This window comes from Manacus candei, unplaced genomic scaffold (assembly GCF_025592945.1).
Source record: "Manacus candei isolate 608988 ecotype Guabito, Panama unplaced genomic scaffold, ASM2559294v1 h1tg000060l, whole genome shotgun sequence".
Classification (NCBI taxonomy): Eukaryota; Metazoa; Chordata; class Aves; order Passeriformes; family Pipridae; genus Manacus; species Manacus candei.
Window position 1 is genome coordinate 12,832,570 of NW_026138108.1, and position 13,811 is coordinate 12,846,380.

General features: G+C 38.0%; 1 protein-coding gene across 4 annotated transcripts in view; it reads right to left on the bottom strand.

Annotated features, from left to right (window-relative positions):
• HIPK3 (homeodomain interacting protein kinase 3) overlaps nucleotides 1-13,811 on the bottom strand; it is a 72,997-nt gene that overhangs the window by 19,974 nt on the left and 39,212 nt on the right. For all 4 annotated transcript variants that reach the window (XM_051804182.1, XM_051804183.1, XM_051804184.1 and 1 more), the window contains exon 3: nucleotides 3,753-3,876. In XM_051804182.1, coding sequence (XP_051660142.1) covers nucleotides 3,753-3,876 — 124 coding nt within the window. The remainder of the gene's footprint in view (nucleotides 1-3,752; nucleotides 3,877-13,811) is intronic.

Consider the following 13,811-nt stretch of genomic DNA (forward strand, 5'->3'; position numbering starts at 1 on the left):
GGGAGAGTGGCTCTCATTGCCTCCTCAAATTCATTCAAATCCTAAATGTATTATTTTAATTCTAAACAGAAAAGTCAGTGGGAGTGCTTTGTTTGCATACTGAACTTCGGTGATTTTTTTTTGCATGCTCTCATTACATAAGTTGATAAAAATCCTTCCCATTTGCTGTTTCCAGTGTGTCAGCCTTTTACACACCTGACACACCTACAACTAAACATTCCATGTGGAAAGTGGGTGCAACCTCTACACATCCAGCAAAAGATACTGTCCTCATCCAAGAAACTTCGCTACTGAATATGATGGGAATGGACTACCCTCATGAGCCTTTTCCACTGAAATGATCGACATGCATTTATTTTAGAAAACTACTTACTGTGCATTTTGACTTTCTTACAGTTGATGACTGATGTATTACCTAAAACAGTTAAATTTCTAGGCTTTAACAGAAAACTGTTGAAACGTGATGAGTTTTAACTACTGTGCATGCAATGTTAACTCACTGTACAAGAGGGGAGTTATCCCACAAGTAATACTTCTTTAAAAATTAAAAACTACCTTGGAGTTAGAACAATAACTGGGCAATAATTGAAAACTGAGCTTGTTGCAGGCTGGGATGGAGGGAGCCTGGATTCCAGCAGCCAGGGCTGAAGGTCCAAGAGGAGCAAGGCCCTTCAGGGCTGAACCCTTGAAGGGCAGTGTCCCACACAAGGGCTTCTAGGATGATCCAGCCCCTGGAAAAGGTGGAACAGCCGAGGAATAAGAGAAAGTGGAAGAAAGGGAAAAATCAAAAGGAGAGAGGGGCCAAATACACCAAACCAGAAAGTGAGAGATGAGAAGATGAAGTCAATGAAAGACAGAAGACTTAAGAGCTAGGAGCACCTGAGAGGAACAAAACCGATGGGCAGTAGAGAGGAAAGGTACAAATGAGGCTTCTGCTAAAAATAACTGACAGACCCAAGTGGGGAGGAACTAAATGCAATCCTGTCAACTTTGGGTATTTGGAATCCTCCATAATTCCCTACCTCAGGGAGTAAAGAGAATACCACTCTGACCAGAAATGTTTCTAGATCACTTATAATAATGTGCTTAGAAAACAAATAAAGACTGAAAAGTTAAGGGCGGAAAGACAGTGCATTAATTCAAAAATTTAGCAGTTGAGCACCTGTGCCTGTTTTTAATGAGTATTAAAACTCAGAAGGCACAGCTATTTTCCCCTGGGATGTACAGCTGTTACTGGTGCTAATCACAAACGAATACAAGAACTAAGAGCCCCCTTTCCAGGGCTAGCGTGACACAGGTTGCCAGGGTTGCCACATAGCAGGAGGACGGGGGGAAAATGCAACACAAAGCCCTTGCCTGTTCATTTACTCAGTGACACACACCATGTAGCAGGAGGAAAGGAATTTCCTTGGAAGCCATCTCCTAGTGCTGCTGTACTCACGTATACCGAGAAAAAGCCTGAACCAAATTTCTCCAAAGCAAGTTTTGCAGACGTGCTGGAGCACGATGAGAAGCCTGGCTAAAGTAAGGTAATTCCTGCTGGTGCAGAGGAGGTTACAGCCCCTCTTCCTCTATGACTTCTCCAACACAAGGGTCAGACTAGTTGCTAGGTGAGTTATTAACTGATGCTTCCAGCAAACTTGAATGATATGCCACTCTTTAACTAAATGTCTTTCAATCTTTTAATTCACTTGTAAAGCAAACAGAAAGTCTTACGACCATTAAGATTCCCCACTAATCCATGCAGTCCTTTGCATGAAGCACAGCACCTTGGAAGGTGCCTGGAATTGGTGACAATGCTGTTAACTTGCACTGCCCAACAGGATCCAGAGGTTGAGCCATGACAAGAAACAAGTGACAGGAGTTCACTGTCATAAGGACCTGTCCCTCTAAAACTGAACCAAGAGGAACCAAGGAGCACTATAAGGCAGGCACTCTGTGCTCTGTACTAAACTGCCTTCACCTGCCTGGGTTTCGTACTTGACAACATGGTTGTGGTGCAGTGGGGTAAGAAAGGGCTTTTCTTTTCAAATGAGACCCCATATTGTTCTGAAAAAACATCCTGAGAGTCACGAGACCGAGCTTTACGCTGTTACTGCTCCCTGCACCAAAGTCAGGGGCTCAAAGCTACGTCAGCCTGTTGGCACATGTTAATTAATAATCGGGGCTGCTGCCATCATGACAAATCACAAGTTAATTTGAGGAAAGAATTGTGACAGAGGCAGCATTTTCCACACTCAAACCCCCAACTTCACCACAAGTGACTGAAGATGTGGTGCAAAGCAGCATTCCACATCCAGAAGCAGCATCTGTCTATGCGTGTGATCCTGATCAGAAGACCATGAACTGGGCCTACCCACAGCAGCATCCCTTTTAATAGCTATTTACAGCAGTACGGGGTTCAAAAGTGGAAATAACCCTGAAAATTACATATTTTGCATCTTTTTTTTTCCTAATTAAAGTTCAGATCTCCTACAGGTTTTTTCAAAATAAGAAGTAAATAAATTTGCCAAATTCTTGGAAATTTTTGAGACAGTATTGCAGATTCTTTCAAAAAAAAAAAAAAAAAAAAGCCTTCACTTTATCCTTAGAAATTTATGGCTGTTAGATGTTTCCTCTTTCATTTTCCATTTTAACAGCAACACTCTGCAAAAAAAGTCTAAATGCTTCAAAGTATCAACCTGAGTTCCCCTCATAGCTCACTTTCTACACATGAAATGCTGCACTTTGTGTAAATTAAGTAAACTGAAAAGAAAAGAAAACATCACCCAAGTCAACTCAAAATTAATATAAGCCCTGATAGTGGTTTTAACAAACAAATTTCTAGAAAAGTAGGTCTGATCTGTAAGCACAGGGAGTGAAAAGCCCACTATATGATCAGGACTTGAACGACCTAAACAACATGCTGGAGGGGACTGCCCCTAAACTCAGTGTTGAATCAAAGCTGTAGAACTTAGCAAGAAGCCAGTGCTGTTACTTCTGGAGTTTTCAGGAGATTTCTTCACTTTCCAAGTTCAAAACCAGGTGGGGATAGTCAGGATGCTGATTACATTCCTTCCAAATTTCACATTAGGCTAGAAAATGATAGACTTCTCTAAGTGTTTAAAATAGAAAATGTTCTACATCATTCATAAGAAACAACATGGGGTGTTTTTAAGTCAGCTCACTAGTGTTGGTGGTGTCAGCAGCTGAAAACTCCAGCAAAGCAAAGGCACAGCTTCAACAGCTCCAAGCTCTACCACTGCATATCTGCATTATTATTGCGACAGTTGATTCTCGTTCCTCATGAAGTGCAGGCTCTCAAATCTTTGAGCTCTGCTGGATTTCCAGAAAGCATCAGAAAGTATTCAGAAGACAATTAATCCTGACATCTGAATAGACATTCCATAGTCAGCCCCGTTCATTATGGTCATGGCAAGTGAAAGAGAGATGATAATGCGATGATGGTGGCCGCAAACTTTGGTTTCCATCAGAAAAAAGCAACTTCAATACCAACATCTATTTTGTAAGATGGAAGGAGGAGGACAAATTGAAATTTAATTCAAAAAAGTAGCACAATAGACAGTCTGGGTTAAAAACATGGATTTATGTTTCTAGGACAGTCAATAAGACTAAATTAAAAGCGATAAACAGACTTGAAGAAATGCTACATAATAGGGGATATTATTAACATTCACAATTCTGGATTTTGTAATCTGAAATCCTTAAAGTTGCAGAAAGTATGTATATGCTTGTGAAATTTATTCTACTACCTGGTCATATTCCAGTGCTCCTGGGTACAGTGGCCATCCAAGAAACAGCTCTGCAATCACACACCCTAACGACCACATGTCTATGGCTTCACAAAACGGCAATCCCAGTATGATCTCTGGTGCTCTGCAAATTAAACACGGTTACTGAATTTTTTTTCCTTGGGGAAAAAAAGGTAATTCAACAATCCAACATGACAACAACAACAACAAAAAAACCCCAAACAACAAAATCTGTTATTTGATAACACAGGCTAATTATTTCAATAAAATCATAGCATCAGAAATTGCATTTTTCTTTAAATAATCTGTGGTAACATTTTGCAGCTCCAAGGTGTTTTTTTTCCTACAAGTATCAGTTTGCTATGTACATGAAAATAATTTCTATGCCTGAAAAACAGAATGTCCCTGATTCAACACTTTTCTCTTTCCTCCAGTATATCTCAGATGATTCATCCACTCAGTGTTATATGCCTTTAACTATATTCCAAACAAATACAGTCTTTTATATCAAACAAAAAAAATCAAACTAAAAGTTTCATCAGAAGATCCACTTCTCACTTCCCAACTGGACAGTACACTTAAAGCTATTTAAAATATCAATTTAATTACATAACTGCAAATCCCTTAATGTACTCAAATCAGTTCAATGTGATCAATTTTTAAATTGCTCAAATGAAAACACTGCACTTGCTAAACAGAGCAGGTGTTATTTTTCACCTAAAACAAATGTGAATTATTTAACCAACAGCATCTGAATTTATTTCTGCACTCAAGAACCAGAAAAATTGGTATTGACACAGCTGCTAAAGGGGCTTTTAGCGTTTCTGTTCATGTGAAACCAACTCAAGTATTTCACAAATATCCATTTTCATTGCATTTGTTCATTTAAAACCTTCCCTCCCAGCTCATTCAAGCTATTAACAAGAGGAAAAAGAATTAATTCATATCTGCATTCTAACACAGAAAGATGCCTGGAGACGTAAAGTATTATTTAAATGATCACACTATATAGGGATCTGCTTTTAAAGCACACAATCTGTTGTTAGCTCAGCGTGTCACAGAACAGTAGGAAGGTGGTTAAATCCAACAGGGCAATTCCCATTGCAGCTGGGCAGAACAGGAGCATCCAACTGAACAGGTAACATGTGATAAGGAAAAGCTTACAAATCTTATGCTTCAGCACATCCTGGTGTAGTCTACTGACATTCCACATACAAATCAGACTCTCTGATCATAGTGAATTCCTATGTGTCTTATTCTCCTCTAACATTAACCTTTATCAAAATATTCTCTAAATCACTGATGTACCAAATTGGGAGCAAAACCCTATTTTTATGCTACACTGGGATAGAGAAGCTATTTTTTAGCTATACAGCAGACCAAGAGCTGAAGTATCTCCATCCCCTTTCACAAGGGGTAGTTGGTAGAAGCTGTACACGGACATGCTCCAAGCTCCAAGGATGCACATTCACCACCAGGGGAAGGACTCTCGATGCTCTGCCCCATCTCTGACCAGTGAAGCCCTTCAGGCTTCTGCTACAGGGAAAATCCAAGACTTTCCAGAGATAAGTAAGCCTACAGGACAGGATATTCTGTTAAATATTTATGTACTTTCCATTCATGCCAACACATCAGTTCTTCCCATCCTTGCCACAAACCATTTCAGATGCGATTATATGAAGGATAAATCTTGCTACGCTGGCAGTGAAACCGGAGAGGCTCAGTTTTCCAGTGCCTCCAAAGATGTGATTGCAATAAACTTCTGGGGATCAAACACATGTATTTCTGTAACGTGGGATCATGACACTGCAGTAAGTATTAGCTAGTTTTGTTATCTGAGAAATAAATTCAATATCTGTAGATGCCACAAGAACTAGAAATAGCAACGAGAAACGTCTGCCTTGACCCGCTGGCCGGGTGCCAGTCTGCGTACGGTTGTTACGGATCTCCGCTAAAATACACTTCCTTTTGTTGCCTTATGTTACAGCCCTGAATAGTTAATGAATATACACACACGCAGCCTATGGATATAGGGGCTTTAACAAATGCTCCTGCTAAAATAAGCTCTTTAAAACCTCTTACGTTTACTCAATGGTTAATATGTGCGCCGTATAAAAATAGCCGCAGTCGGTCGGTCTGTCACTCGCCTCTTTGGAGGGACAGCATTGCAAATAATAGAAGGGTAAGGGTGGATACAATGCCAAAAAAAAAAAAAAAAAAAGAGAGACAGAATGCTTAGTGCATTTCAAAATACAGTACTCTTTTAGTTTTTCATGGGTACCAAGAAAAGCACTAGTAAGTCTAAGGAAAAGGGATGTATTTCAGGAGAGGCAAGACCTGTGCTCCGCACTTCCCAACACCTGACCTACCACGCGCAGAAGGGAAGAGGAAATCAATGTGCTACCTGCACCATAACTACAGTACAGTGAACAAAAAACATTTTCAGGCTAGCTTGGGGTGAGGAAGATGAAGAGTTGCTGCTCTTTCGGGTTCACTGTGTCCTACCATGTTTCATGTCAGTCCTTAAAATAAGGTAACTCTCTCACAGCACAGGAGAACTGTAACTGAGTTTGATTATGTTTAGATTGGTCTTAACCAGCTCAAACATTTTTGATAAAGGAAAGTTTGTTAATGTCAGGCTCAGAAGCACCTTTTTCTGTTTTCCCTTCTTTTGAACTTCCTGTTAAAATCTACCTGGAGAATTGGGGGGAAAAGTGTTAAAGTGGAGGGAGTCATTCTTCAACTTTTATTTTTAAGATGATCTTTCCACAGCTCTTTTCTCATATAAGAAATATTTTTACACACAGCTTAAAAGGAAGGCATTCCCTTTCCTAACTACAACCAAAGACATCAGAGTGGTAGGAGCTCCAGATGTCTCAACATTCACTTTAACATCAGATTACTCAAAAAACCCAGTGTAACTCAGTACTTCTCTCTCTCAAAACAGTAACACACATACACACAGACAGACACTAATGTTTGTTTTTTACTACAGATTACAAGATGTTCAGTGCACCAGAAGCTACCACAGTCCCCACCTTCGTAAATAGCATCTGTTATCCCATATCAAGACATCAATGAGGACAACACCAGAATTTTCTAAACTTCTTAAAGACACCAAATCTTACTTAAATGTACTCAAATTAAAAGCAAGATTTTACAGAGAAAGCATCTATTTCCTTCTTATCAATGTTCATTAAACATTAATTAAAAATATTATCATAAAACTTAATTTATATTCCTACACTCAAAAGATTCACATTACTAAGCAAAAATTCCTAGATTAACACATCTGAAATGCTCCTTTCTCACTTTACACAGCACAGCTCAGACTTTTCAATTGTAAATATCTAAAAAGATTAAAGATGTAAATGAACATTTCCTTCAGCTTCTCATTTGGATAGTCATATTTCTATTTATTACATCACAGACCAGGAATACATATACTATTCTACAAGTTTTTGTAAGCTTATGAGGAAAGAAACCATACAATTTGTTCCATTAAGTTGCTCAAAGACCAGAACATTTCATAAAATAGTTTAACTTCGGTGTGTTAGCCAGCTTGGAATGAAGCAACAAAATAAACAAATTTGAAGAAAAATGAAATAATTCCTCGAGGAAGGATTTAAAACAAACAAACAAACAAAACAAACCCCAAGCAAGAACTATTAAAAAAAAAAAATCAAAACTTTAGCATAGTAACAGAAAATTTCTTCCATCCTTTACACTGGATGAACAAAGAATGAAGAGCAAAAATTACCCATATTGAAAAGGTACATCATGACAAAAACTGTAAGAAGTCCAGCCATTTCAAATGATAATTACCTAGAAATCGTTGGTTAGAAATCTAATTTAGAACAGAATTTCCACGAAAAAGCTAAAACCCAACAGTTAATGCACGTAATGACAACTGAAGAACGGCATAAAACAATAAAAACAGCAGCTTCCCAGAACCACTCATTTTATGAAAAATTCAGCTGAATGCAGGAATGATTTCTCAAATATGTTCCCACTGAAGGCCCTACCACATAATCAAAGTACATATACCCCCTCACAGATCAAGGAAATGAGAGTAAAGACTGAGCCACTTTTATTCCATTTCTCTTCTGGCAGCATGAGAGGGTCAATGGATCTACTGTCAATCCCTTGCCACTGGTTTATTTACTGACCACCAGGCTGCTGCTCTCCAAAAGAGTATAGAAGTAGTCACCCTCCCCTCATGTCTCCCACTCCTTTCAATGCATCTGTGTGAATCCTTTCCAAGAACAAAACCTCTACTCCCCACCCAAACCAACTTCCACACTAGAAGCTGAAGGCAATGGTGCCAACAAGGAACATGGAGCTACTTCCACTCCCCAGGTGCTACTGCCTACTCTGAAGATGCTGGACATCTGGAATGCTGGAATATCCTTGGCAGTGGCAGCTCTTTCTTAGAGCTTTTGCAGAAAAATTCTTTCCAAACAGGCATATAATCCTTATCAAGCTATTTTAACTCTGCTGTTTCGGACAAACTGAGTGACAATTTTAATATTGGTTCTCCAGAAATTTTGGGTTCTATATATTCATATAGTTGAAGGTAAATGGATACAATGCTTCTAACATGAGCATTTTACACAAAATTTATACTCTTCTCATATAAGCCAAACTTTACTACCCCTATTTACTGCTGTTCATGGTCACAATGCCTAATAATTATCTGCTCTGGATACAACACACTGTCATCATTATAATAAATATTAATGCAAGGCAGTCATCAAAAGGGTAAGGGTTTTTTTTTTTTAGTAATGACCTGGTCAAAGTCATGCTATGGAGAACTCAAGTACATGAACCCAATTTGCAAAACTTAAAGTCAAACCAGATACCAATCTGAGAACAACACTTCTTTCCACCCCAGTACCATCACCAGCAAAATGCAAGCATGTACTTTCTGAAAGGAATAACCAGAGGGTTGTGGGATGTATAATTCTTTTCTAAACAAAGGAGGTCTAAGAGGAGGATCAGATGTAATGAATAAGTTAATGAGAGATGGTAATGAGCATTCTGATGAGTATTCTCATGTACAATTCAGCGACCAATCTTTATCATGAACATGGAGGAATGCAAACCTTTCTACAAGATCTGCAAGAACATAGGAAAGACTCTGGGGTAGAGGGATCCAAATCAAGGTGGCAATACTCCAAAAAAAAAATCACAGGCAAGTACAATTCAATAATCTGAAGGATGAAATGAGAAGGAACCATGTAATGACAAAACCTGTGAATGATGAATGATATAAAGAACAGTTGGCTCTATAGTGCATTCATGATGGTCTTCAGAAGGAATTTCAAATATGCAATTAGATCAACACAACAAGAGGAAGTAGAGCATACATGGTGTATAGTAAACCACAGTGAAAATTAATGTACAATAATATTAATTAATTACCTATAAGAATTACTGTTATAAATTAACCAACTTTTCAGTGAAATATCTAGACAACTTTACAGATTACTTGAGAAAAATATTTTACAATTGGGAGCAAAAATAGGATATCAGTACTTATTTTTAAAGGACAAAGACATACCAAAAAATATTATGCCTTATATAAAACTAGTGATATTCCCTCACCTTGAATAGTGTGTGTTCACTTTTGAATTCTGTGTTCAGTTTTGGTCACCCCCATCTGAAAAAGGATACATCAAATAGAAAAGACGCAGAAAAGAACAATATAAATTAAAGACTTCAAGAGACTTGGGTAGAAGAAGAAAGCCTGGTTAGAACTATAAAGCTTCTGGAAAGAATGAATGATCAGTAACATTACTCAAATTATATAATAAATAAGGGAAGAGAAGCAGCCAGAAGTTTCTAATGCCCTGCCTCGCTAGAGAAGAGCAAGGAATCCCACTCTGAGATAAAGACTGATGTAATTATAAAAGTGGGGATTTTTTAAACCCAGAATACAATTACCCTTGGAATCATAGGCCACTGCAGATGTAAAAAATATTAAGAGTATTTAAGAATGGATCAGCAGAAAAATATCCACAAAGGCTCTAAATTATACAGTAAGGTTTGTATCCATGTAGAATAAAAACAGCCATCAACTGGGTAGAGACGTAAGAAACTTGCACCAGAAGCCACTGATGTGCAAACTTTTACTATGGCAGGTTTTCTCCAGCAACAAAATTCCAGAACACATAGACCACTGATCTGAGGACATATGTGTATCTCATTTTCTATATATTAAAATCACTATTACTGCATAAATATAAGACATGCCCAAGCAAACCCATTGACCCAAACTACAGTCTTCTGTACAATATTCTGGTCTCTACAACCTTCTTTGTGGTCAGAATAAGTTTTACTTGTAATGTCATTTTGTTAGAGTAAGAATTATACCGATAAAATTTATAGAAGTCTTTGAAAAGGTTGTGTTACAGATTAAAAAAAAAACAAAAACAAAAAAACACTCAAGTGAACTTCTTAAAACACTTTTAAATTTGCATTGCCTCTTGCTTTTAAGCCCATTGAGATGTCAGAATGGAGACTGGCAGTGTCATGTGTTAATGTGCATTTGATCCTAGAAATTCAAGTGTGGTACACAATGCCAGACAAAGAGCCTTGCTCCCTGTCCTTCTAAAGGAATGGTGCTGCAAATCTATAAATCTATAAAATCTATAAACTGAATTACAGGTTTACATTCACAATCCTGGCTTTTGCACAGTTTTCAAGGGTTCTTTAAACTCTTCTATGATTAGGTATTAGGAAGAAGGTAACTAGCAAATTCTGATTGGGGAGGGTGTATTTTTTTTTAAACTCTAAGAAACTGAAAGCGAAAATTTAAGTGTTCAGGCAGAGCCAGGAAATAACAGTTAGGCTGCATAGGGGCATCTGTGTCTTTGAGGTGGCAGGAAAGAATCAATCCCCCCCCAACACTTTGCAATTTAAGGCTATGTCACCATGTGTCACAAAACACAGTGAGAACAAGTATGTTCGGGATGATATGAGAAGTTATCCCCTCCTTCATGATTCCATTCCTCCTTTGAAGGAGTTTGGTGCACTACCAGAGCCTTGCATGGGAAGTGATAGTGAAATCAGAAGGAAAGGCTGAAAATATCTCCTGTAAATCTCTAAGGCCATGGGATTGCTGTGGTGGTGCTCCTAGTGTCACACAAAGGAATTTTCATTTCCTGGTAGGGAAAAACTTCATTTTAGCATAATAAAACATTTCCATAAAACCGAACATGCCAAATAGCTAGAAAAGACCTACTTCACACCACAGCCTTCCAGTGAAATATATATATATATATGTGTGTATATATATATATATATATATATATAGTACAAGACTGACATAGAGCTGCCAGTTTAACTTTGAATCCTGATCTGCCTTAGAGATTTAAAAATCTTTATATAGAAAGTGGCCCAAATACGTAACTACTTACAAAAAGAAGCAACCACTGCAAAAAAAAAAAAAAATTAGAACACAGGGCTCATAACAGAATAGGGAGAAGAAAATAAAACAAGAAATTAAATGAGACAAATAAATCAATCTTAGGTAATTTCATCAGAGAATACAAAATTACAAACAAACTATCCTGATACCAAAAAAGAATTTTATTTTGAAAGAGCAAGCACAAATTTTAGCTAATACATCTCCTCTTATCACTTAACATAAATACTAAAGATAATCATTACTTAGTTGCTCCTTTTTGATTTTTTCAGACGAGAATGTTATTTCAGTAGACTCTTTTCCACTTATTCACGCTCTCTGGTGAAATGAAAAATTGATTTTAACTAAAACCAGATGTTTATGCTTTTGTCTTTTCATGATTCTGATTCTCCTCAAAAATACTTACTGACTGATTAATTTATGTACTTGATACGTTAAGCAGTTTTTGAATTATACAAAAATTAAGCAAAACAGATACTGATGTAACAAGAGAATAACAAAAACTGTGCACAGAGAAACACTTCAGATGCTTTATTGGTAAATAAAGTCTGCTATTTAATACACTTACATTTTGGATAGAAAAGTGTCAACATTTAAAGCACAAAATGAGGTTACTTACCCATAACTATGTTTTGACAATACCCTTTGTGTCCTTGTATGATTTACTCTTAACTGTGAGAACATTCTGCACTCCTCTGTCCTTGAGAGAGTCAAAGGTTGCAAGAGATGGTCACACAGACATTTCCTCTGCCCTCATCTGCAGCAAGAAACATCTAGGAGGACCTGGACACCCTTTCTTCTGCAGTTTGCAGTCAGATTAACTTTCTGAGTTGAATTAACAGCCTACACATCTAATTTAATGAGATGGTCTCTGTCACAGTGTGCTGTTCCTGACATGCCTCCTATATGCTACAAACACCTTCGGTGTTTCTTCTCCTGTCTTCTTTTCTTTCTTTTTATTGGGGTATGACAAGGGGAAGGATGGGAAGGGAAAAGAAGCAATCTCCAGAAAACAAAAACATCTAAAATCTTGTACAATAATTTTGTACAAAACAAAAACCTCAAGATGAGTTGGTGAAGGGTCTAAATTATTTTTGAGAAAACCTGACTTGAAATGATCGTGCTTAGAATGGTGATCAAAGGCAGGGCAAGCACAAGTAACTGTGGAAGACCAAGCAGTGGGGCTGGTGGCAACCACAAACTGAGCTCCCCACGAGGAGAGGATCTAACACCAGCAACCATTCCCAGCTCTGAAGGAGCACAAGAGAAGAGTGAGAACAGCACAGTGTGGGACGTTTCAAGGCTTCGCAAATCAGACATGTTAGAACTTAATTTCCCCCTCACCCTTTATTTTGTTATTGTTGATTCTTTGGCAATAACAACTTCTAACTCCAGAAGGGGCTGCATGGACTTGCAGTGCCCAAACACATCAGCTGAAGAACAGGTAGGGGGTTTCTGCAAAAGGGTAAGAAGCATGGCGGTATTTTCTTGTAGCATCCTTGTCGAGAATGACAAGACCCTGTAAGTCAGTTTTGCACAAAGGCTTTTTGTGCTTTAGCTCTTGATGCCAACAGTCCTACATCTGGACTGAGGTACAAAGTCATGGTGGTCCTAAAGAAGCAAGCAGACAGATCCCACCGGAAAAACCTCACCAAACACAAGGCAATGGGAAGAGGTATTAATCTAAAATGACTGATTAGCATGAGGGTCCCTCTTGTTGGCACAATTCAGGTAAAACACCAGAGAACTCACAGATATTGCTGTTACGTCAAAAATCAAGTGACTCATAAAATATTACTTTAACTGTCTATTAAGGGGGAAAAAAAAACCCAAAACTAAAACCCAAACAAAACAAACCAAGATCAAAGTCTACCCTAAAGACACAAAGCAATATTTCTTCCATTCTGCAGCAACACTTCAGAAAGACGTCGCCCTCCAACACGGGGCAACGACACACCCGTCCCTGCTGCAGGTCTGCAGCTCAGCCCAAGGGTTTGATAAACCCCCAAGGGTTTGATAAACCATGGAACTACTGAAACTATCCTGAAATCATCTTCTAGCATGCAGCTGCTGTACAACAGCTCTTCAGTGCACACTGTATTGGAAATGAACACACCATACAGATACCCGAGAAGGTAAGAAAATCTGCTCACATCCTCGTTTCTTTAAACTGCTGAGGCGTGCCCATCTGGATGATGCTAAGTGATATTCTGAGGAAATTTTGCAGCTCAGGCTGATAAATTTTGACTTAAAATTACGTTGTTTGAATTATAGAAAGCTCATTGAAATTCAACACAAGTGTTTCTGAACAGGCAGAGCAATGTCATGTCATGTCTCTGCCTCAGACCTTCAGATCATTCTGTTTTCATACAAACTACCGTGTTTTTCTTATTTACCTTCCCAACAATGTTCTATACAGTATTAGAATAACACTTCCACAGTCTATTATTCTGACTTGTAGCCTGAAGGTTATTCACCATGACACAATCCTGTCCCAAAATTAAAAATCTGTCAGAAGAAAAAATAAAAAAAAATTTTAAAAAAAATTTGTAATCTTAGAAAAATGTCTGTATTTTCATTACAGATAACTTATGTAGTGATACTAGATTTTAAAAAAAAAATTGTCAAAT